General features: G+C 38.9%; 1 protein-coding gene across 1 annotated transcript in view; it reads right to left on the bottom strand.

The window, feature by feature from the left end:
- Nucleotides 1–23,894, bottom strand: part of RERG (RAS like estrogen regulated growth inhibitor) — a 138,270-nt gene extending 114,376 nt beyond the window's left edge. Inside the window, exons 1-2 of the mRNA XM_066264541.1 lie at nt 23,654–23,894; nt 20,106–20,269 (exon numbers count right to left, since the gene is read on the bottom strand). Of these exons, the coding sequence (XP_066120638.1) occupies nt 20,106–20,166 (61 nt within the window). The 5' untranslated portion in view covers nt 20,167–20,269; nt 23,654–23,894. The remainder of the gene's footprint in view (nt 1–20,105; nt 20,270–23,653) is intronic.
- Between the last annotated feature and the right edge of the window lie 246 nt (nt 23,895–24,140).

A 24,140-nucleotide genomic window follows, 5' to 3' on the forward strand; every position in this document is an offset into this window, starting at 1 on the left:
CCACCCTAATGTCCAATGGGCTGCAGGCTGGCACCATCCAAAGCAACATCCTCAAAGTTGAGTGTGTGACTTCAGACGATCTGAGAAACATAATTCGATGAGTTCCCTCCTCCTTTCAGGACATTTAAGTTATGAGAAAGGGATAGTTATTCCATTACAAGTTTACATGAGCGAGACCTCTCTAACTAATAATTTGTTAGCAGGATTCATCATAAGTCAAATGAGAAAGCAGCCTGGTAGCAGGGATATGTGGAACGAGCATGTCACCCATCCCAGCAAAATGGTGATGATGCAGAGCTTTTATTTATTTACAAGGAAAAAGAACCTCTTGTTCTACCCAAGCACAGCTTTTCTGATGGAAGAGGTGAACCTGGGTTCTTGGACAGAGAAAATGAACATTATCAGCTCATTACAAGGCTGGTATAAACATGCTAGTAAATGACACTTTGTCTTAAACATTCATTTTCCCTGAGGAAGTGTGTCTCAAAGATGCAACTCCAACCGTGGGCTTCATATCAGCAACTGTGTTCAAGCTGAAAGTCTTGGTGTACACCAAGGTCTATCAGGACTCCTCTGCTTCCAGGACCGTGGACCTTGCACCAAAAGTATGCTAAGAGTCAACTCAAGTAGATGCACAGATGGACAGCTTTTGACGATTGGTGAGCATTCAGTTTACCCTGAAAACAAAACTCATACCACCTCTCTAGGATGAGAAATTGTTAAAGACCTTTAGAGATAGCGGTTCCCCAATTACTGTCAGGAAGTCATTCAGAAAAAGGTACTTTCTACATAATTATACTGGAGAGGAAAGGCTATTCTTAAACATTCATAGTACAGTTTATATTTTACAAACACCATTTAATCCTTCTTAACTGCTGCCACTGAAACCAAACCTACTAGTGAGAATGAGTAGGGAAACAAGAAAGGCCAGGAATAAGGGAGAAGGACTCTGCCTTAAAATAGCCAAACTTCATTATTGGCATCCCAAAAAACCTTACTCCTCTTCAGTCACAGATCAAGGGCTTCAATCTCATGTATAATAACAATTGCTAGTGTCAACTGAGTGTTTATTAGTTGCCAGGCACTTTTCTAAGTATGTTCATGGATTATCCCACTTAATACTTAAATAATGATTAAGGCGGTCTTTTATTTTCCAAATACAGTATTTATTGAGCACCTACCATGTGTCAAACACTAGTCTGGGTGCTGGGACTATTACACTCATCAAAACACGCAAAAACACCTGCATTCTGAAACTTACATTCTAGTGCAACCAGGAAGAGGTGCAGGTAGGGTTTGAATCCAAGAAGTCTGGCTATTGGGCTATAAAATTATTACAGCTTTTAGCAGGTATCATGAAATACAGCCTCTTTTGGAGACATTTAAATATCTAAATGTGAAATGACTGGGAAGATGTATTCTGTGATTTATATTACTGGAGTGCTAAGATTGAGCAGGGACTTAACGTGAAGGAGCTACTAGCATTGGAGTCATCTCAGCTGAGTTCAAGTTCAGGCTCTGCCATTTATCACACATACACTTTGGGCAAGTTGTTAAACTTTTCTGTATTGAGCCTCAGTTTCCTCAACTATAAAAAAAATTGTAACGACTTAATTTATTGTGTTTTGGTGAGCTATTTAAATGAGATAGTATAAATAAGCCACTTTGTAAAGTGCCTGGTGCTATATATATAAATAAACCATTTTTATTATTTGCTTTTTATGGGCCTTCAAACCTAAACGATAGACTATCAGAAGCTAATTTCAGTTTTCTTAGGAATGTGAGATCAGCATTTTATAACTTTCTGATTATACAGATTGAAGCAGAACAAAGGCCTATAGCCCCATCTTCAGCACGTGTGTGCACGAGGTTAGGCAGTGCAGAGGGGAAGAAGGGTCAACAGCCCTGCATCACCGAGAGGTGCCCCTTAGTCTGCCTCAGATACCATGTTCCCTTTAACCAAGAACCTGAGTCTTTCATCCTATGTCATCAGCTTCGCTTCCTTTCAGCCTCTGTCTTTGGAAGGCCAAGTTACCCAGTGTGAGTGGAGCACAGAGTGCATTCCTAGCAGCTGTGGCTGATGCAATGCTGTGAGAATACTCCAGCTCCCAGAAACCTCCTGGGCACACCCAGGAAGGAAGCTCGCCCGCTATAAGGAAGTGACTTAGTGCCAACCACGCAGCTCCCTGATCTTTTCAGCCATTGGCTATGAAGGACATGCTGTAACACACTATAGGCTGAACCTGTGTATATAAGCTAGCTTACTTCCTGAATAAAGTGGATCTGCTTCACTAAACCTGGTCGCCAGAGTTGGGTCTCTGCGTCTCTGTTGTCCTCACCCCCGGCAGGACCTGTCCACAACCCAGGACCCATAAAAAAGCAAAGATGCAAAGATGACAAACTGCTTTGTCCACGAGGACGTCCCTTGGCCTGGCTGTGCCACATCTGGTACCTTGGTTCTCTTTACTTCACAAAATCTGGCTCTATTTTTTTTGTTCTCCATTTTCTTGTCCTCTCCCTTAGTGAGGATGGGCCACTTATAAACCCATATGGTATGATCCGCTGTTCGTAGCTTCCTCTCCTGTGTATACTGTTCTCAAAGGCATCTCCTTCTTTACCAAGAGGGATGCAGGATGCACTTAGTCCACTCAGGTCAGGCCTCACTCAGGTGATCATCTGATGTGATCAGCTAGACTTGGAAATGGCCTGGTTATGATTCTTCAGGGTGTTGGCCATCCTTGGGCATTTGGTCTTCCCCGAGTCTGATCTGGAGTTTCCACAGGCTATTCTGAACTTCACATAAAGGGGGAAAAATACATTTTCCCCCTGTGCATAGGCAAGACTCAGAGACCCTATTCTGTGAAGAGCATAATGATTCTCAGCAGAGCAGTCTTTTACTCTACGAAATCAAAGCTTCTATGCGCTACACTGTTTTTATGCATAAGAATACAAATTATCAAGTTTAATGCCCTAAAACAACACAAATTTACCACCATCCACTTAAGTCGACTATAAGTCTGACATAGGTGAGCAGGGTCTCTCTGGGGGCTCTAGGAGAGAATCCATTTCCCTGGCTACTTCACCCTCCAGAGTCCATTCAGAACCAGTGGCTAATGGTTCCCTCTTCTCTCCTCAAAGCCAGCAACATTATTTTTCTGCCACCATTCCTTCTTGGTCCAATTTCCCCCTGACCTCAGTTTCTGACCTCACCTGGAAAGGTGTATTCAATGTTAGGGAATCATGTGATTAGGGTGGGCTCACCTGGCTAACCTAGAATAATCTATTTATCTCAAGGTTCATAATTTCAATCACATCTGCAAAGTCTTCTTGACCATGGAAGGTAACCTATTCACAGGTTCTAGAAATGAGGACATGAACATCTTTGGAGTTATTTATTCTGTCCGTCACATTCCTCTCTCTGGCTTCAAAGGGGAATTCCACATGAAAATACAGTCATCCTAAGAGCCTCAATATTCTCACCCCTACAGTATCTACTCAAACTCCAAAATAGTATCTAAACCTCATTAGCTCAAAAGACCCAAGTCTTGTAACCTACCTCACACATAAACCAGGCATGGGTGAGGCTCTGGGTGGCAACATAAGGTAACAAACTTGACTAAGCAGATAGACCAAGGTATTTGGTAAACTATAATGAATATTCTGTAGGTGACCAAGCAAGATAAAAGTGTTTACTTACTAACTATGACAATGCTGTTTCATAAATAAAAGATAATTCTAAAACTCTTGTTTCATGACCTTAAATAAAACACATTAACAAAATGTATTCTTTTAAGTAGAAAGCTTATATTTCCTTATGATGATTGGTTTGAGGAATTTCTTAATTTGTACTGAACAAAACCCATTACTAAATTTTAAAAAATGACCTGAGAAAACTATATAGAAAGTTTCCACTTTGCCATGAAGTCTGTTTATGCCAATTATTTATCCATAATAGCACCACCTTAATATAATTTTGAATAATGAATTATGGCATCAAACCCAGTCATCAACAATGATGTTATGGTCCCTTGCATTTATAAGTATCATAGTCTTTAACAATATTTATTGACCTAGAAGTCTCCAGCATTAATTAATCATGAATTATTCATGGCAGAAAAAAAAATTTCTGTTATCTGATGGGATCCAGTTCTACCCAATCTGCCCTCATAAAATGTTTGAAGCCTTCTGGCATTTTGCCTGCTTGCTTCTTTGGTTCACAAGAACATTTTGTATTTCAATGAAGGGGGGGAGCACCTGCCTATTGTGATAAGCAATTAAGAAAATCTCTGTAATCTAATTTTTAAACTCAGATCATCATTTAAAATTTTTGACACTCTTATATCTTTTCCTTAATGTTGACATGCTAGGATATTCACATTTTTAAAGCTTCTGAGTTTTGCTTTAGGGACTCTTCCAGGTCAAATTATTAATGTATCCTCCCTTTCCACTGAGGATGTTTAACAAACTTCACATTTTTCATATTTTAAGTACTAAGTTCTTCAATCTTTCAGAATTTCCACCCTCTTCTCTTACCATTTCCTTCACATAAAGCCAAATAAGAGGTTTTAGTATGAACTCATGGGCAGAATGTAAAATAGAAACATTTTTATAAACTGAGCTGAATAAAAATATAACACAAGGCTATAAGATCTCTTTGTAGTTTAATCACAGTTTCCTCTATTCTGGCTCCTCACTTTGTCTAGTTATGGTTCAGGTGAAGTAAAGGACTTTTCGTAGATACTGATTAATCTAAATGAATGTTCCTAAGTAACAAGGAAGAAAAGACAAGAGAGGGAGAGGGGAGGAAAACATTTGTTGAGCACCTACAACTGCGCATGGCATTTAGTTAGAAATTTGGGGAATACGGCAGATAAAAACACCGATACCAGAGGCAAATTGTCTGGGTTTGAATCTCAGCTCTGACAGAATCCTGTCACTACCTGTATGACCCTGGGCAATTTACTTATTTTTTCATCTGGACCTTAAGCTCCTCATCTGTAAAGAGGGGATAATAATAGGGTCAAATTTACAGAGTAGTTGTGATGATTACACGAGTTCATATGTGTCAAGTCCTATAATAGTGGTTGGCTTATAGTCCATGGCATAAGCATTAGCTAATTATTTTGATTGCTGACTTTATTATATATCATTTGGGTTTGGTGCACAACAACCCTACTATAAGATGGTTATTATCACCTGCATTTTACTGAAGAGAAAATGAGAGCAGAAAAAGTTAAGCAAGCTCCCCATGTACACTGTGAAATTAATAAATGATGAGTCAGCCTGGACTCCAAAATGATGGGAGGGAAATGTGGACTGACATGCTGGCTCTGAGAAACTCTGACAGAGCCTGTCCTATGACTGAATCAGCAAGATCCCTTTCTAACCATCACTTAGTTCCTACACCTTTCCTTTATCACTGTTGTCATTTCCCCCTGCTAATTCCAACATTAATGACATTATGAAAAAATTAAAAAATAAGAGGGAAAGTTGTTCTACTTCTCACCATAATAATCCACTGAACTTATACTATTTTAGTCTCACTGCCTCTTTCATTGTCTCCCCAAGTATTTCTTACTGATAGTTCTTCCTCTCACAGATTCCTATAGCCTTTACAGCCTGAACTAAAGTGTTAGAAGGTTGTCTTATGTATGATCTAAAATGCTAAATACCGAAACATATAAATTTATGATAAGTAGCTTATCAGATTATAGCTTTTGAAAACTCACAATGAACTCTATCCTTCCTTGAAGGTTCTCTGGTTCTCCTTCCATATCCTTCTCCAACTGTCTTTTCAAATTGACCCTGAGCCTGAACTGAGTCAAAGCTCAATCCATTCAAAGATTAGTAGCTTAGGAGTATGCATGCCATATAATGGACATTGAGTCCATATCAATATCCTGGTTTTAAAAGTACAGTATGATTACATAACAAAGATGTTATTGTTGGGAGAAGCTAGGAGAAGGGTACAGAAGACCTCTCTCTGTACTGTTCTTGCAACTCTGACAATTTTCTAAAAATACTTCAAGATAAAATTTGAAAAATCAAGCATTCTGCTGGAACAAAAACTATAACTGGCTGATTTTAAGTCACACATACCCAACCAAACACTATATAGTACCAGAAAACAAGGACACAGCCATATAGTTCTCTGGGCTTCTCTCACATATATTGATATTGCATTGGGCATTTGGTGGGATAGAAAAGAAAGAGTTGGGAATACAGGAAAAAGTTTCTAAATATTTGTAAATTAATAAGTAGGAGACATAAGCAATAATGGGTTAAACTTACATGTACAGTTACTATGCTCCTGATTTCCTCTTTTGGAACATGCTAGAAAGAATACTGTTAGATTCAAAATAGAAAATATCTGAATGGAAATCCAGCCCAGCCATTGGAACAGATAACCATTACTCATACTACCATGTGTGGTTGAGTCTTTAGAACACCTACCTCAACATGTGCTGCCAAGTGACCACGAAACTGGCTTAGTTGTTAGGTGCAGTCATAATTTATGAGGTTCTTAGTACAGAAAAAGTCAAATACTTTTCAGACAGATAAATATTCACAATATAAACTCTTACTTTTCTTTGTTTTTGGCTTCACCTCTTAAATTACTGCCCAATGGCATAAAACAAAAGAGAACTTTTCAAAAATACTTTTTAAAAGAACAGGAAATGCATCATCAAGAAAAAGATGTTATCTTTCTACCCAAAACAGTGGAAACTTATAAACTTTTTTTTCCGGTGTTTCTATGTGGTTTAGTCTTGTATTTTATGGAGACAGAATCAGTGGTATGTTCACAATTAGCAATATAGTAATAAATCATTTTAATTAATAGATGTAAAATGGGCTTTGTCAAACCTTCTTATTAGACCTACTTACAGGATAGAGATGGTCCGTCTCCCTTATTCCAGGGGAAACACTGAACAGCGGAGCGGACTGCAGACAGTGAGATGATAATGGAAGAACCGAACCGAGGAAATGACAAACCAGGTAGTTGTTCTCTAATTACAGAAGGCTTAATTACCAATTCGCTCATTCATTTAATATTCATGTTCATTTTTGAAATTTATGCTATATTCTGTAATAAATTTTGGGTATAAAAGATTTGGACTAATTGAAATTCTATATTCTAGACTTCATTTTTAATGAAGTAAGGTTTGTGGGCATTGTCAAACATGGTGTAATCATTTTATGATAGCTGGGGCAAGATTTTGGAAAAATTGAAAGTGAGTGGTCTATTTTTTTCCCCCTCGCCTTCCTCCCCCCTGTAACCACCACTCTCTTGTCCATGTCTCTGAGTCTCATTTTTATGTCCCACTTATGTATGAAATCATAGAGTTCTTAGTTTTCTCTGATTTACTTATTTCACTCAGTATAATGTTATCAACGTCCATCCATGTTGTTGTAAATCAGTGTTTTTCAACCAGTGTGCAGCGGCACACCAGTGTGCCGTGAGACATGGTCAGGTGTGCTGTGGGGAAATTAAACATGGGTCCCCAAACTACGGCCCGCATGCTGGATATGGCCCGCAGAGGCTATTTATCTGGCACGCCGCCAGCCGCCTCCATCAGAACATAAACATTCCCCTCACAATCCCTCCAGCTATCAGTGACAGGAAGAGTGGAGGCACAGGGAATGCTCACTGACCAATCACCTTCTAGGATTCATCCTGACCACTAGTGATGAACCAATAGTAGGCCACCTCTCATCCACACCCAGGAAAGTCCCCGCTCAGGCTGCCACACACTTGTCATTGTGTGGCCGTGGCAGTAGTTGAAGCTGCTCCTCCTCCCCATGGTCCCGATTTCTAATCCTGGTCAGGACTGGAGATAAATGTTGCCACCACTAGATGAAGCCTCAGCCTCAGCTGGTTATGTCTATCCTGATGATGTATATAGATATTTGACCTTTTTCTTCTTAAAAGAGGCCCCTGCAGAGGGTGATATACAATGCATCACAATGCATCACAATGTTATCTATATTGTATGTGGCCTCTTGAAGGACCCTTCTTAAAGAGCTCAAATCTCTTACAGACAGAACCAAGGCCCCTGCACCCAGCTGACCATGGTATTTGAACCCACAACCTCAGGGAGAACTCTAGTATTTATCAGAATCCTTACCTAGAAAGCAAACTTCTCAATCTGACAGTAGAGATGCTCTGAGGACTTATGATGTTACACAAGTACCCAACATTTTCTAAAATTGATTTTGTCCAGTCTCTATATATAGAGAGTATTTGCCAAATTGATTTGAACCCACAACCTTGATGAAAGCTCCAGTATCTATTAGCGGGACTGTATATATGAGGGATGTTACATGGAACTGTATATATGAGGGGGTTATCCTTTTTTAACTTTTTTTTTTAAATAAATGTAATTTATTTAAACTTTAAATAAATTCTAACAGAGTGTCATTTTGTGTCATTTTGGTAGGTGGTGTGCCCCAGGATTTTGTAAATGTAAAAAATGTGCCGCGGCTCAAAAAAGGTTGAAAATCACTGTTGTAAATGATCCAATGTCATCATTTCTTATGGCTGAGTAGTATTCCATAGTATATATGTACCAAAGCTTTTTAATCCACTCGTCCACTGATGTACACTTGGGCTGTTTCCAGATCTTTGTTACTGTGAACAATGCTGCCATAAACTAAAATTTTCTTAATGCTGCAGTTCTTTCTACAAAATTATTGCATAAGTTCCATAAATGCACTGTCAAAAAGCAATTTAAAATTATGTTTCCTCCAATGTTGCAGAAAGTACAACAATCTTACTTTAATTTGTTTCTACATTAGCTCTAACTGGACTGGATGGAGCTTGGTGTTAATAAACTCAAGGTTATGAGTTCCATTCCTCTGTGGTCTACATTAGCTTTCCTCAGCAGAAAATCTGGTACCATGGCCTTAGATTATGTTTAATACCTGGACATTTAATACTGCAGTTTGGGCTAACTCACTCCCACTATTGTGGAATACCTCAAAGTATGATCTTAAAACCAGAGCTTACACTTTTTTTTTTTAACAAAATTTACCATACTAAGATGTAAATAAAAAATTTTAGTCTTAAGGAACAACAGAAAACCTCACATTTGCTCTGCTCCTCAGAGTATCTGGGATTTATTTAGTCTACTACCATTAAAATATTAGCTTCATGGAAGCAGAGAGCTTGTTCGCTTTGTTTACCACTCTATTGCCAGTACCCATGACAGTGCCTGGCACTCTGTGTTTATTACATGCAGCTCACAGAAAGCTATGTGCTTTTTCCAAGCTGAAGACACTTATTTCAAATGGAAATTGAGTACTTAGCCAACTTAACAATGGTTCCCAACATGTGGTCCCCAGACTAGAAGCATAAGCATCATCTGGGAAGAGTGCTACAAATACAAATTCTCTGGCCCTTCTACAGACCTACTGAATCGGAATCTCTGGGAATGGGATCTTAAAGCACGTATTTTAATAAGCCTTTCATGTGATTGATTTGGAGGCAGCCTAAAGTTTCATATCTACCAATGTAACCCAATGAATAAAAGGCTTTCCCCCACTCAGGTCTGGTTTGCAGCAGCAGTCCCAAATCACATAAATTCAGCCATTCTAGTACAAAAGTACATAGATGTATCTTGGAATTAGTCTGTGGAAAATGACTTTATGTATAGAATAGATATAGATGTTCAAACCAATAAAAGTTAATCACTCTTAGGCACTTAACATAGTAATGTTCCTTGAGTCCTAAGACAAGAATAAGAATGTGAGATAGAAACAACAAATATTAAATAAAATATTAAACTGGGGTCATAATTGTAAAGCTACCCCCAGATCACCCTTTTTATGAAAAATCTAAACAGAACTTAATTAATAATCAGGGAAGTAATATGATATGATGTGAATGCCCCCAAATCAAGAGCCAAAGACCTTTGTTTTCTTTACTAGCTTTATTATCCAAAAACCTCACTGGGATTCTTCAACATTTTAATGAGCTAAGTAATACCAAAGTGGAAAATTCTGTGATTTAATATGAGCGTCAAGGGCCAATAATGTTCCAAAACCAACATATTTCTAGATGACAGAAAGTAGGGAAGGATGATACCTATGTTGGATCCAAAAGGCTCCCAACCAGCCAGAGGATAGATTAAATCTAACAAAATAGTAATTAAGCCTGACCAGGCGGTGGCGCAGTGGATAGAGCGTTGGACTGGGATGTGGAGGGCCCAGGTTCGAGACCCCGAGGTCGCCAGCTTGAGCGCGGGTTCATCTGGTTTGAGCAAAGCTCATCAGTTTGGACCCAAGGTCGCTGGTTCAAGCAAGGGATTACTCAGTCTGCTATAGCCCCACAGTCAAGGCATGTATGAGAAAGCAATCAATGAACAACTAAGGTGTAGCAATGAAAAACTAATGATTGATGCTTCTCATCTCTTTCTATTCCTGTCTGTCCCTATCTATCCCTCTCTCTGACTCTCTCTCTGTCTCTGTAAAACAAACAAACAAACAAACAAACAAACAAAAAACAGTAGTTAAAAGAATAAAAATGAACTTCTGCACCTGGGTTAAAATACACATACTCAGATATAGGGTTGAGAAGATGTGACTCAGCAACATTTTATATATATATGACTCATTTGCAGTAAACCCCCCACTGGCCAACACTGCATCCATTGTCACTCACCCTGAAAGCAACAGTGACTTTAGGATGTTTTAACAGAAGCAAAGTGTCTAATACCAAAACAACAGTTGTGCTCTGATTTGGTCTGGGCATCTCACATCTGAAATGTTTCAATTATTTCCAGGCTCAACACTTTATGAAGTGCAAGTAGAAGGGGAGAGCAAGGATGGTGCCATGACTAGAAACCATGATCTCTGAAGGGCAAATGAGGTGATTATGATTAACCAGATTATGGAAGAGAAAACTCAAGCATGGGTTGAGGTGGGCTAGCTATCTTTAAATATGTTAAGGGCTGTCATAAGGAAGAAGAATTTAAAGTGCTTTGTGTGATCCTAAGGGGTTAAACTTAAAGTCAATGAGTAGAAACTAATGAACAGCATTTGGTTCCAAAGAAGGTAAAGTAACAAAACAGGAAGAGTTGCAATAGCTTTCCATGCCGATTTGGCTGGCTACAGTATCCAGTTATTTAATCAAACATTAATGCAGGAGTTAGTATGAAGGTGTTTGTAGATGTGGTTAATGTCTCTGATCAGTTGGCATTAAGTAAAGGAGATTAGCCTTAATAATGTGGGCAAGACTAATCCAATTACTGGAAGGTTTTTCCATGCAAAACCTGAGGTTTCCCAGAGTGAAAGAAATTCTGCCTTAAGATTGCAACATTACTTCCTGCCTGAGTTTTCAGCCTGGAAACGTCTCTACAGAGTTCCGTCTTGCCAGGCCTCATGGATTAGATATAGATAGAGATAGATAGATAGATGATAGATAGATAGATAGATAGATAGATAGATAGATAGATAGATAGATAGATAGATAGGAGATAGATGATGATAGATAGATAGATAGATAGATAGATAGATAGATAGATAGATAGATAGATAGATAGATGATAGATGATAGATAGATAGATAGATAGATAGATAGATAGATAGATAGATAGGAGATAGATGATAGATGATAGATAGATAGATAGATAGATAGATAGATAGATAGATAGATAGATAGGAGATAGATGATAGATAGATAGATAGATAGATGATAGATAGATAGATAGATAGATAGATAGATAGATAGATAGATAGATAATAGATAGGAGATAGATGATAGATAGATAGATAGATAGATAGATAGATAGATAGATAATAGATAGATAGAGAGTGAGTGTGTGTTCTTTTAGTATTGTTCCTCTGGAGGACTGTGACTGATACAGATGACTAAGAATGGAATGGTCTACTTCCAGTCACGTTGAGTCCCTGTCACAGGAGATACTCAAGTGAAGGCAAGGAAACCATTTTAGTTAAAACAGGGAGTCCATTTAAAAATTATGCCTCTTAATAAAATTTTAAAGCCATGTATACACTGCATAGTCTAACTCAATTAATTTATTTTACTGAGGATCTAGTCTATGTCAATCACTGTGTGAGGTTCTGGCAATATACGGAATGATGAGCAGAAATAGTTACTGCTCTACCTGTTTGGAATGCACATGAATTCTGTGCTATGTGCCAGTTCTTCTTGAATACAAAGTTGATGCTCAACAGATACTTGTTGAATGAATAATTGAATAAATAAAAACATTTTATGATTACAGAGAAATATACAGATACATATATTTATATATTATTTGAGAAATATTTCTATCAAAATATTTAAAGTTTAGTGCTTTAATTTTTAAAGAAAGATAAGATTTGATTGTCAAACAATTCTATAACATGCCATGCTTTCCTTTCCAATAAAGCAGAAGTCTAAACTAATTTCCACCACCTGGTCAGGCTGCATGAATTTCAATAACAAAGACATCACAGTCAGTATGAAGACCACATTTGTGTCACACTTGTAATTTTTCAAAGTACCTTCAAGCCTATCCTACCTGCATCAGTATAAATAAATAATAAACAAGCAAATAAATGTATCACTTAATAGATGAATGAAAAGAGACATGATTGAAATGAAACTAAAGTTTTGACCTTCATATCTTCAGTCAGGACAGTGGGTACTTTGCTTAAAATTCTTACATCATATTGAAAAGACATAGGCAGTATGCTCTTTTTGATAACAATGGGAAGGTTATTCTCAAGCAGATCATGATTCATCAGTTTCCTTACACTTTCTCCAAAGATATAAGAAATGGAATACCGCATTGCAGGGGAACTTTCTTACATAGACCAGCTGCTGAGAATCTCAGTCAGCTGTATTACTGGGCAACTCACCCCATTCTCCCAACAAGCCTTGCCATTCTTTGGTTTATTTACTGATTACTCAAAAAATTTTAATAAAAACAAAACTCATCAGTTTTATAAGGTTCATACATATAATATTATAACTATCATCTCGTCTCTTACTGGAAGGTGTCTGAAAGGACATGGAAAAGAACGAAGTGACACAAAAGGAAAACATTTAATAGCAAAGTAGCAAGAACCTTCATAGAGTCATAAACAAGGTTTCTAGACTTGGCTGTGGCACCAGGAAGCTGGGGAGTTCAGGCTAGGATCTTTCTTCTCTCTTATGCACATATTTTTCTCATATCTTATATATATATATATATATATATATATACACACACACACACACACACACACACACATATACATATATATAATATCTATATCCTTATTTATACTTCAAATATATATATATATTTCAGACTACCTTTTCTTTGTAATGTAAGTACTTTCCTTTTTAATGGGATGGAAGAAATTATGGCTGTTTTTCTAAAACCACATCAATTTTCAAAAGCAGCTGTAGCAACAGAGATGCGTTTGCACTAGAATTTTGGCTTCAAGGCCAGTACCACCTTGAAAATTTGGCTCACTTCCCCAAACCTGTAAGTTGGAAAAACATCAGGAATAAAAAGGGGAATTACAAAGATGATTTACAATTCTCTTCACTCCCTTCCCTCAAAGTTAATCCTTTTCAGTTGCCAAGAAAACAAGTCAAGATTAAAATGAAACTGAATAATGACTGATAATTAACTACAGGAAAATATTTCAATGAATAAATTAGTCATCAGTTAAAAATAAAGGACAAATGAATTCTAATATCATATTTCACTAGAAGGAAAGCAGAGACGGAGATCCATCCTTTTGGTTTTGAGAAACAGTTTTTGATTTTGTTTTGTTTTCCAGTAGTTTCCTCCACGATTATATTTTTCTTAAGAGAAGAGTCTAAAGATTGGTCATTGCTAACCTACAAAGTGTTTAACTACCCACCAATAAACAACTGATTTTGATGGTTTTGTTTCCTTTCTTCCTTTTGTTTACTTTTGTTATTCTTCTAACCACCAATTACAAAAGGAACCAATGGGCCTCATGTCTGGTAATCCTTCAATTTTTTTCCTTTCTTTTTTTCTTTTATTCAGTGTGAGGAGGGGAGGCAGAGACAGACTCCTGCATGCACCCTCACTGGGATTCACCAGGAAAGCCCACTAGGAGGCGTTGCTCTGTTGCTCAGCATCCATGTTCTTCTTAGTGCCTGAGGGGGAGGCCATGGAGCCATCCTCACCACTCAGGGTCAATTCACTCCAATCAAGCCATGCTGTAGGAAGGGGAAAGAAAGAGAGAGAGAGAGAAGCAAGAGGGGGTAGGGGTGGAGAAGCAGATGGGCATTTCTCCTGTGTGCCCTGACCGGGAATCAAACCCAGGACTTCCACATGCTGGGCCGATGCTTTACAACTGAGGCAAGTGGCCAGGGCCTAATCCTTCAATTTCAACAACCACTTAGGAAAGGCTTTCTCTCTTTCGCTCTTTCCCCCCCCCCCTCTCTCTCTCTCTCTCTCTCTCTCTCACACACACACACACACATGCACACACATGTTTGCAGGAGCTGTGGAATTCTGTACCTACTTGAAACATAATATGTCCCTTATCTTACCTAGACAAAATTTTAAGTAAAATTTAGCATTAGGATTAATTATATAATCTTAGAACAAGAATGAGCAAGAATTTGAATAGCTGTTTGGAACCATAAGTAAGAAAAGTATAGGACTGCTGTCAGGGCTCACATTTACGTGACATGCCAACTTGAGGCTATTTCCTATACTGTGGTCCTCACGCTGGACCTGAAGCTGAGGTGTTACTGAAGCTACAGCTCACTTGCTAAACCTTCTTAAAGAGTCTATTTTAGTCACTGGTTTGGGGGGGGATCACTTTTATATTCAAACAAACAGATGTTCGACAGATTAATATTAAATTTTGCATACAGTTTATATTATTAATAAGGTATGCAAAATAAGTATACAATTGTAATGAGATGCTTACATACCCCAAATACCATAGATCTTTCTTTTCCATTAGAAGTACTTGCAAAATGATGTTCAAACAGCATTATACTACATTGTTAAGTCAAAGTGAAGGGAACAAGCTAACTAGTTCATAGCTACTGAAAGTAGAGAAACACTTCTAAAACACAAAGGTTAGTTTCATAGCATAAGGAAACTGACCCATCCAAGATGCTACTAATGTTTAGTTTAATATACATGAGAATATATGAGACCTCATAAATATACTCCGGCCATAAAATACAGATATAGTCAAAGCAGTGTTTGGAAAAGTCACATTTAAAATTAAAATTGTCTGTGTTCCACTGGAAAATACTTTGTAAACTTTTAAAAAAAAAAATTATTGATTAATTTTAGAGATAGAAGAAGGAAGAGAGAAAAAGAGATGGAAATATCCATCTGTTCTTGTATGTGCCCTGAGTGGGGATTAAAACCATTATCTTTGCATATCAGGACAACACTCTAACCAACTGAGCTATTTGGCCAGGGACTTTTCAAAACTTTTTATAAAAGAGAGGAGAGAGAGAGAGACCGTGAAAGAGAAGACAAGAACAAGAAGAAGGAGAAAAAAATAAATCACGCTCTTTTTGTCAAGGGAAAAAATTTCCCAAGCTTGTTTGTGTTTGGCACCCAATATCTAGTTTAGCAATCTGAATCTATGAATTTAAACCTTCAGTGATGAGTGCACCAATTGGCTTTTGAATTAGAAGATAGTATTATTCAATTAACTTTGAAACTTGCCCCTTTAAGAAATAGATTTATCTGTAACACACAATATTTCAATTCTAAAATAAGAATGTAAACTGTAAGACTAAATTTAAAATTTCAGGCCCTGGCCAGATAGCTTAGTTGGTTAGAGCACTGACCCACAGCAGAGAGGTTGCCAGTTCGATCCCTGGTCCAGGCACACTCAGGAGCAGATTGTTTCTCTCCCTCCCTCTCTCTCTATCTCTCTCTCTCTCCCTTTCTCTCTAAAATCAATCAATAAAGATAATTTTTTTAATAATCAAATAAAAAACAAAATTTCAGTTGTTTTTCTCTTGGTCCCTTACTACAAATTTGAATACCATGGGTCCAAGAAGCATCTAAATAAAGCTAGTGTTCATTCTAGGTCTCACGGCAGGTCTTATTGCTTTAATTATTTGCAGCCTGTCAAAGTACAGGTTAACACACACAAGTAGTCCTACACGTCATGTTATTAGGGTTTCACTGTGAGCCTGTGAAGGTAAATATTTTCCCAGCAAAAGGATGAACTAGGCTCCGAAATTGTGTCTCTACCCTCTGCAGCGTCCCCGCAGCGCTTACCGTGCTGAGCCAGAACGCTCCCTAAGCCAACCAGCAAGCTCACTGGAAGACAGAACTGCAGGGTACAATTAGACAGAAGGAAGACGAATCCCCCATACAAAAGACTATGAAATGCAGCCATGTGTGGACAATATTGCCATACGCACACACACATCTCACATCTGATCAGTATTTCTCAGTACTTGAGACATTAAAATTTGCCTACAATGACACTTCTTTGGTCTACCTGCGATCCAAAAAGTTCTGGTTTATGTGAAATTCTGTTTTAAACATAGAGGGTCTGTATATTATCTGGGCTTAGGAAGCTGTCTACCACATACCAGAAGCACTTTCAAATTTAAGGGTGTTAATTTATTGATGACATTAACATATTTCTGGCTGTTCTCCCAAGATTTCTAAGATATAAGCCATGAGAAGTATTGTTATGATCACCAGCTGTCAAGTTGTAATTGACATTAACCAGACTTTCAATTTAAGAAAAAGACAGAGACAGAGAAAGTGTGGAAAGTGTGTGTGTGTGTGTGTGTATGTGTGTGTGTGTGTGTGTGTGTGTTTGGGGTGTGCTGAGTAGCAATAGAGAATTTTTGTCTTATACGTTTTTCTGACTTTATTAAAAACCACTTGAATGTAAATATATCTTAGGTTTATTTTTCACTAAGTAATTTATAAGTTAAATATGCATAACTCAAAATATAAAGTCTTGAGCACTTACTATACTGCTCACAAAAAGTAGGGGATATTTCAAAATGAATATGAAGTGATAAAATATCCCCTAATTTTTGTGAGTAGTATACATGCCAAATGCTGTTCCAATAAACTTGAATGTAATAACTTATTCAATTGTAACAACTATTTGAGATAGGCACTGTTATACCCTTTTTATAGTTGAAGAAATTGAGAAGTCAAGTAACTTGCCCAAGTTGCCAAGCTCACACAGCTAATACAGTCAGATTTGTGAGTCAAACCTAACAGCTCCTATACATTCGACTCCAGGCTATTTTCTGCTAGCAACTGGACAATATGGTCTTTTTACCCCAACAAAATATATTTAGTGCTGAGTGTGGGGAAAGTGAATGGGACCAGTAAGACTTGAGGCCTCTGAACAATTCACATTGAGCCAAGTCAAATCAGAGACACCCAGCTTCTATCGCTCTAAGATCCCAAGCTTGCAGCTCAGCTATACTTCCTGTGCTGGGTGTTTAGAGAAAAGCAGAGTTTGAGCCCATGCGAAGATCATGACCATTTGCGGGAGGCTTATAAGTAAGTGAGGAGCTGCAGTTAAGTTCTTGTAGACTTAAGGAAAACAAAAGTTACTAATGTGATTGATACAGTCTATACAATAGAAAGGGGCAAAGATACTATCTATCCAAATTTATGAAGATGTATAGTATAAACAGGGATTCAGTGTTGCCACAATCTGGTTTCAAAGTTGACAGACCTGAAGTACTCTGTGGTTGTTTTACTAAACTATGGGTAAAGGTTTCAGAATTGTCTCCCAGGCTTAAGTCAAACCAATTGTACTTTTAAATGTGAGGTGTGGTTACAAGGACTGAAGAAAAGAGTCTAATGTTGAAATAGGAAAATACTATGTGTAAGTGACAGACAAAAAGACACTTGTTTAAAGGCATGCAGTCTATCATTGTCATTTTTACATAAATGAAAATCATCACAAGAGGTAGAATGTACATAGTCTAAAGAAGATTTATTAATAAAGAACCATAGGATTTTAACGTTAGCAAGGACCTCTTGTCAACAAGTTTAACTCCTGCATTTTACATAAATAAAAGCAAGGTCATCAGAATCTGTGGTCTGTGTGCAGGTGTTGTCTTCAGCCCTGGGGAGTGAGAAGACAGAGGGTGGGATGTGGAGCCCTGGAGCTCCCGGGTTTGAGCAGCAAGCCCATGACAAGCAGCCCGGGAAGACTGCTGGTGAGGGAGGGGCAATGGAGAGGGAGCAGGAAAGCCAAGAACTGTGATATCCTGGGAGCCTGGGAGTAACAGAGTTTTAGAAAGAATAAGTGATTGCATTGCATGATAACCAGAGGTTACAGATGGCCAGAACTGGCAAATGTTCATGATTTTGTTGGCTACCCGATCAGTGGTGACCTTGGCAAAAGTCATTTCTGTAGCATGGTTGCAATGAAAGATGGCTATGTTTTAAGCAACGAATGGGAAATTTTAAAAAATAATAATAAGATAGTAAGGGCCGAGCCTATGTTCCATGAGCCTGGAGAAAAGAAAAGGAGAAACGGACAAGAAGTGATGAAGGAAAAACACTTGGTAGAGAATGACAAAAGTAACTGCAACAATTTGGGAAAAGACAGCGGAAACTGGTGCTCAGCACAGGCTGAGGGATGGGCTGAAAGAGGCGCAGAGCGAGCTTGGAGACGAAGGCACAGACCACCGAGTGGTTCTCCCAACTGGTTTTTTATTTTTCACTTTTCAAACCATGTGGCATTTCTTTTGATCAATGATATAACGGAAGAGAGGAGACCCTCTTCCGTTACGGCCTATTCTGAATGACTGGAAAAGAAACAGCCCGGCCTCCACCGTCCCTCCCGGAGGACTCAGATGAGCCATTGTGGGAGACCGGGCCTGCCCACACTCTCCCTCGCCTTTGTCCTCCACTCATTCTCCAGATCCTTCCACCAGCTACAGAAATCAGGTTCTCACGCCATTGGGAAACACTGGGGAGACAGATGGGGAGGAGTGAAACTATCTTCAATCTCGGGGAGGGTGGCCGTTTCTCACCTTGCCAACTATCTATTTTCTTTGCTTGGTTACTGCCAGTGGCGAGAGCAAGTAGTGAGTAAAAGAAAAGAGTGACAGCAGAGACTAAAAGAAACAAAAAGAAAGTCAGAGCATAGGGAAGATTTACTGCCGAAATGGAAACAGAGCAAGTTAGAAAAGAATTAAAAGCTGATCGTGCATGTGTGTTTGAGATTATGTGGATCACCCATTGTACTGAGTGATCCAAACGGTTTTCCCTCCACACACACACTCCTACCAGAGAGCTGTTACCATCCTCTCCTAAGAACCAAAAGCTCCATGTGAAAAAGTCATTTAGGGGGTCTTTTCTCCCATAACAGATCAAGGCAACATTATCTGAAAAGCCACGCTGCCCTGGCATTTTAGCAACTCTTATCTTAACCTTCTTTAATTGGAAAATCTGAGATATATTTTTCAAATTGGATTAGATACATCTTCACTGCCTCCATTGCACCTTTACATTTAAAGATCTGCAAGCCTTTTCTGAGGTGGGGAATAAAAAAGCCTTTACTACTGTGTGAGAATTACTAACGTGAGCCAGACTTTGATAATTAAGCTCACCCCAGAGGCCCTGGAGATAGTTGTCCTGCGTGGCTACTCTCAGTTCTCACCAGTCCTCTCAAGTTTTAAAAGTGTTGGACAGTAATGCAATTCTGTTTCTTGTGAAGATATATTTATTCAACGAGCATTTATTAAGCATCCAACATATGCTTGGCATTGGGATGGTTGCTGAGAATATTGAGATGGATGAGATATAAAGTTGGCCCCTTAGGATTTTATATAGTGAAGAAAGAGCAAATATATTTTTAATTTCCTCAATCTGATTTCCTCAGAGGTTTATTTAATATCCTTTCTCAGAATACCAAGACCTATGATATATCCGTTGCCTTATGTGTTATCAACAAAGCTACTTTATCATGAATAAGCAAAAGAGTACATTAAACTTGGCTATGCAAAATAAAAGTTCTAGATAAAGAAAAAGAGACTTCATCTAAAAGAACAACCCGTGAGAATATGAGAAATGCCAACCACCTTCCTGCCCAGTCCCAGGAGGCAGTGACAAAGACACACACACACACTTCACAACCACAGCAGAACTTACCTGACTTGCCCACACCTGCTCTTCCAAATACTGCCAGTTTGACCTCCGCACTTTTAGCCATGCTGGGTGTTGGTAGACAACTCACTGTCGTTCAAACTAAAGAGCTTAGAAAGTTGTTTTGGTCCCAGACTTTAGGTTCACTGTATCATTGTAAATCTGCAACCCTTAAATGAAAGAGACGTGGGGATTCATAAGTGACTGGAGAAAGGAATTAATATTTATTAAGCATCTGCTCTATGCCAGCCACCATCGACTTTACCAGCACTTTCCATTTCGACCTACCCCACAATCCAGTGAGAGGGTTGGAGTAATTCACCGTCAACTATCCAACTCCTCAATGACAGATCTAGGACTTGAACTTCTATCTGTTTTGGTTCCAAAACATTTATTTTCACTCCTAACAGCACTTTTTTAGTATACTTTCTCAAAGAATATTTTTATGAGGGGGCCTTGTTTGTTTGTTTTTTTCAGTAATTAAGAACAAATATATGTGACTACATGCATTTACCATGTAGCTGTAATCATCCAAAATGCAAACATATGTGATAGGGAAAGACATATTTGGAACTCTTTATTTCCCTTTGGGCCAAATAATATACATTCATATTAGTTGACCTCAATGTAATACAATTAGATTTGCATTTATTTCAAGGTCTATATTTTATCTAAGTTCACACTAGGTCACATGATCAAGTCATAGGACAGATATACATGTTTCAGGAATTGATAAATAATATCTAGATCATAATTTTACATTTTTGGGGGCACAATGCCCTGGTACAGAAAAGATAAATGCCGTGCCCCGACTTCTGATTCCTTTTCTATGACAACTTCAAGTAAATTAGTTTATGGTATTGTCCTAATACTTGGGAAATTACATTACACACACCATAAGCACATTTTATGCAGGTGGGTGCTTCAGCAAGGACACTCAGGTTCTTAGTAGCATAGAAATGTAAAGTTGAAAAGAGCTTGGGGTCAACCAGAGTCCTCAACCAGCCTGTATCTGATTTACCACTTTCCTTTCCCTCAGAAGCCTTCAAGTAGCCTAGCAACTATGAGGATGCTTTGCCCCATCCTAAGCCCTTTCTAGGTAAATGAAGGCCAGCATCTTCCCTTGTTGTCATGGGATGCATGGTCTTGTTTATGTGTTTTTTTCTTTTGTCCATCACCTTCCTCTTCACCATATGCAGCTCCCTCCTCTGGCACTTGCCATTTTAATCACTCTAAACACACAGTACCTACTGCATTCACCACTTGAAATGTGACCTGACAGATTGACCCAACAAAAGCTGCCTGAGATGTTCTCTGTTCGTTCTATCGGCACTGTGATTGCATTGCCGCACAACCACTCCTGTCTGAGAAGGCTCACATCTTCCCCAAGAGCTGCAGACTTCCCTATTCTGAACTTCTACCATCAATGTTTTCAATCTAAACACAAGACTTCATGTCTACCCTTGTTAAACTTAATCATTTCAGTCTTCATGTCACCCATTTTCCTAGTCTGGAAGAGAATTTTGAAACACTAATCTGTTATCTAAACATGTAAGCCTTTTGTCATTTACAACTTTCCAGAAACAGCTTCTCCAGTGAGATAGAAAAGTAATAATCCTTCTGAAAAAGGCATTTCTACAAAGACATTAACACGTAATTGTTTTCTCCATTATGCGTCCAAGCCATCAGCGTGTACTGAACAGTTTGTATCTGCTGACTTCCAAAGTGCCAGAGCTTCCTCTGAAGGATGACACGGTCAACTTTAACATTAGCTATTGTTTACATCATCATCTTCAATAATGAAAAAAACCTTCCTAGTAATCACTAATAATACAAAACCCAGAAGCTCTAACATCTGTAATTTGTCCAGTCTTACATTTTGGCTAAATATGAAAGGTTTTCCTTATTTTCATTTCATGTGCATTCATTAAGAGGTTCCCATATTTAGTGCATCATCACAGAACTTTCACAGAAGCATAATATATAAAGATACATTCACTGTGTAAGTTCTATATAAGAATGGCAAGAATTTCTTTGAAACACAGACCATGCACGTGTCTGGAGCTTGTATAAACAACAATTTGCTGTCAACAATTTGCTGTTTCATGCAAAACTGTTCATTCCCATGCACATAAAATCTATGTAATTACCTAGCTAGTGGATGCTTCATGAAAGTAGCCATCAAATGTGATTTTTAAAAACACATTTGTAAGGTTAAATATTTCAGTAACTCTCAAATGACCTCAGAAGAATAGGAATTTCACATAAGAAAGAGAAAATTGTTTGGATTAATGTTTTCATTTAAAACCTAATAAAGATACAGCTAGTTTGTCTATCATGTGTCATGTTTAGAAAAATGACTTAAAGGAAGACTCAGATTGACATATATCCTTCAATATTTGATTTCTCACATGAAAATGTAAAAAGTTACATTTCACAAAGTTAGGAAACAATGACAAATGTGTGAATTGTAGTAAGAGACCTTTTGGCAAAGTTCTGATCTTCAAAAACAATTCATAAACCAATATCTTCCATAACATGATCTAAAAAAAAACCATTTTTTTTAATGGTGAGCAGAAATATTTTGGCATTCACTTTTTATACAGAGGTTGCCTTTCACTTTTTATGTGGACAGTGTTTTATTAGGACAAAAACTCCTGAGTTCTTATCACTCCCAAAGCTAAAATCACACCTAGATATTTGAGAGATTAAAGGTAAGGTGATTTTTCTCCCTTAAACATAAATGACCTAAAGTTTGGAAAGGAAAAAAAAAAAAAAGAAACTAACCTCCAAATCCTTTGTTATGATTAATCCATTAATTGATTCATTCCACACTTACGCTAAACACATATATAGTGGCTACCTTCCAAAGCTTAAAATCTGTGAGACCTGTGACATTTAGGTCATTAATAATCGAATTAAGAAATATATATATTTAAAGAAAGGTTTTATTCATAACAAGTCATTCCCAAGATTACTTGTCAAGGCCCATACCTTCCACTGCCTCTTGGGAAAAAAATGCAATCATCTTTATAAGGTAATAGTTTTTCTAACTTCTGTATTTATCATCAAAATACAGTGCAGCTGTTTGGGGAAGCAAAGCATCTAGTCAGGTCGTGGGAATGAAATTTTCATTGGGCTGCCCTTTCTCTAGGTCTGAAATCAAGTTTTTTCCTCCTTTCATCACCAAGTCTTGTCACCCTCATCCTACAACGCAGCACTCACAACAAGGAGAATTAATGGTACAAGACCCCTGGCTATTGGCGCTGCTCCGAAAGCAACAGGTATCCTGGAACCGGAAGCAAGCAAACCCACTGTGGATTGCAGGTCACCTGCCGGCTGCCTAAGTCAAAAGAGCATTCTTGGTCCCAGCTCGGAGGGCACTGTCAAACTCTGGGCGCCAGCGCTCACAGCTCCCTCCTGGCGACCCCCAGAGCCGCCCCAGGGTACCTAGTGACCAGAAGGACCCACCCAAAGGCCGAGCGATCAGAGACACGGAAGGGTATGCAGGGGTCGTCCAGAAAGAGGCACCTGGGCACGTGCGTGTCACTCACCTGTTCGCAGTCTGCAGGCCCGGAAGAACCGCGGTCCCCTGCAAGTTCGGATCCCGAAGCCCTCCCACGCTGTGCAGCCCACGGTGCAGGTTGCGTTTCTGAGTTGCTGGGCTGCAATCGTGGTTGCGAGCGGCGGCCGCGGCGGAAAGAGCGGGCAGACGGGCGGGAGTCCCCTCGCTCGCGCTCCCTCCGACTAGCGGCGGAGGGACTGCGGCAGGACGCGCGCGAGCTCAGCGGGGCCGAGGCCGAGGCGCTCCGCCGCCAGGTGCTGCAGTGCGTCGCTTTTGCGCCCCCTACTGGGGCTAGAGGCCGCTCCCGCCGCTGTGCTGCGTTCCCCCTGGAGAGTGTAGGCTCTCTGCCTTCTCCGTGCTGCACCTGAGGCCGGCTTCCCTTCCCTTGCTCAGTTCCCGGCCCCTAGGTTCTCCAACAAGGACCTTTTTCCTTAGTTAAAACGTTGCGTGTGAAAGCATCACTACGTAGTGTTTTC

Source organism: Saccopteryx bilineata, chromosome 1, assembly GCF_036850765.1.
Source record: "Saccopteryx bilineata isolate mSacBil1 chromosome 1, mSacBil1_pri_phased_curated, whole genome shotgun sequence".
Lineage (NCBI taxonomy): Eukaryota > Metazoa > Chordata > Mammalia > Chiroptera > Emballonuridae > Saccopteryx > Saccopteryx bilineata.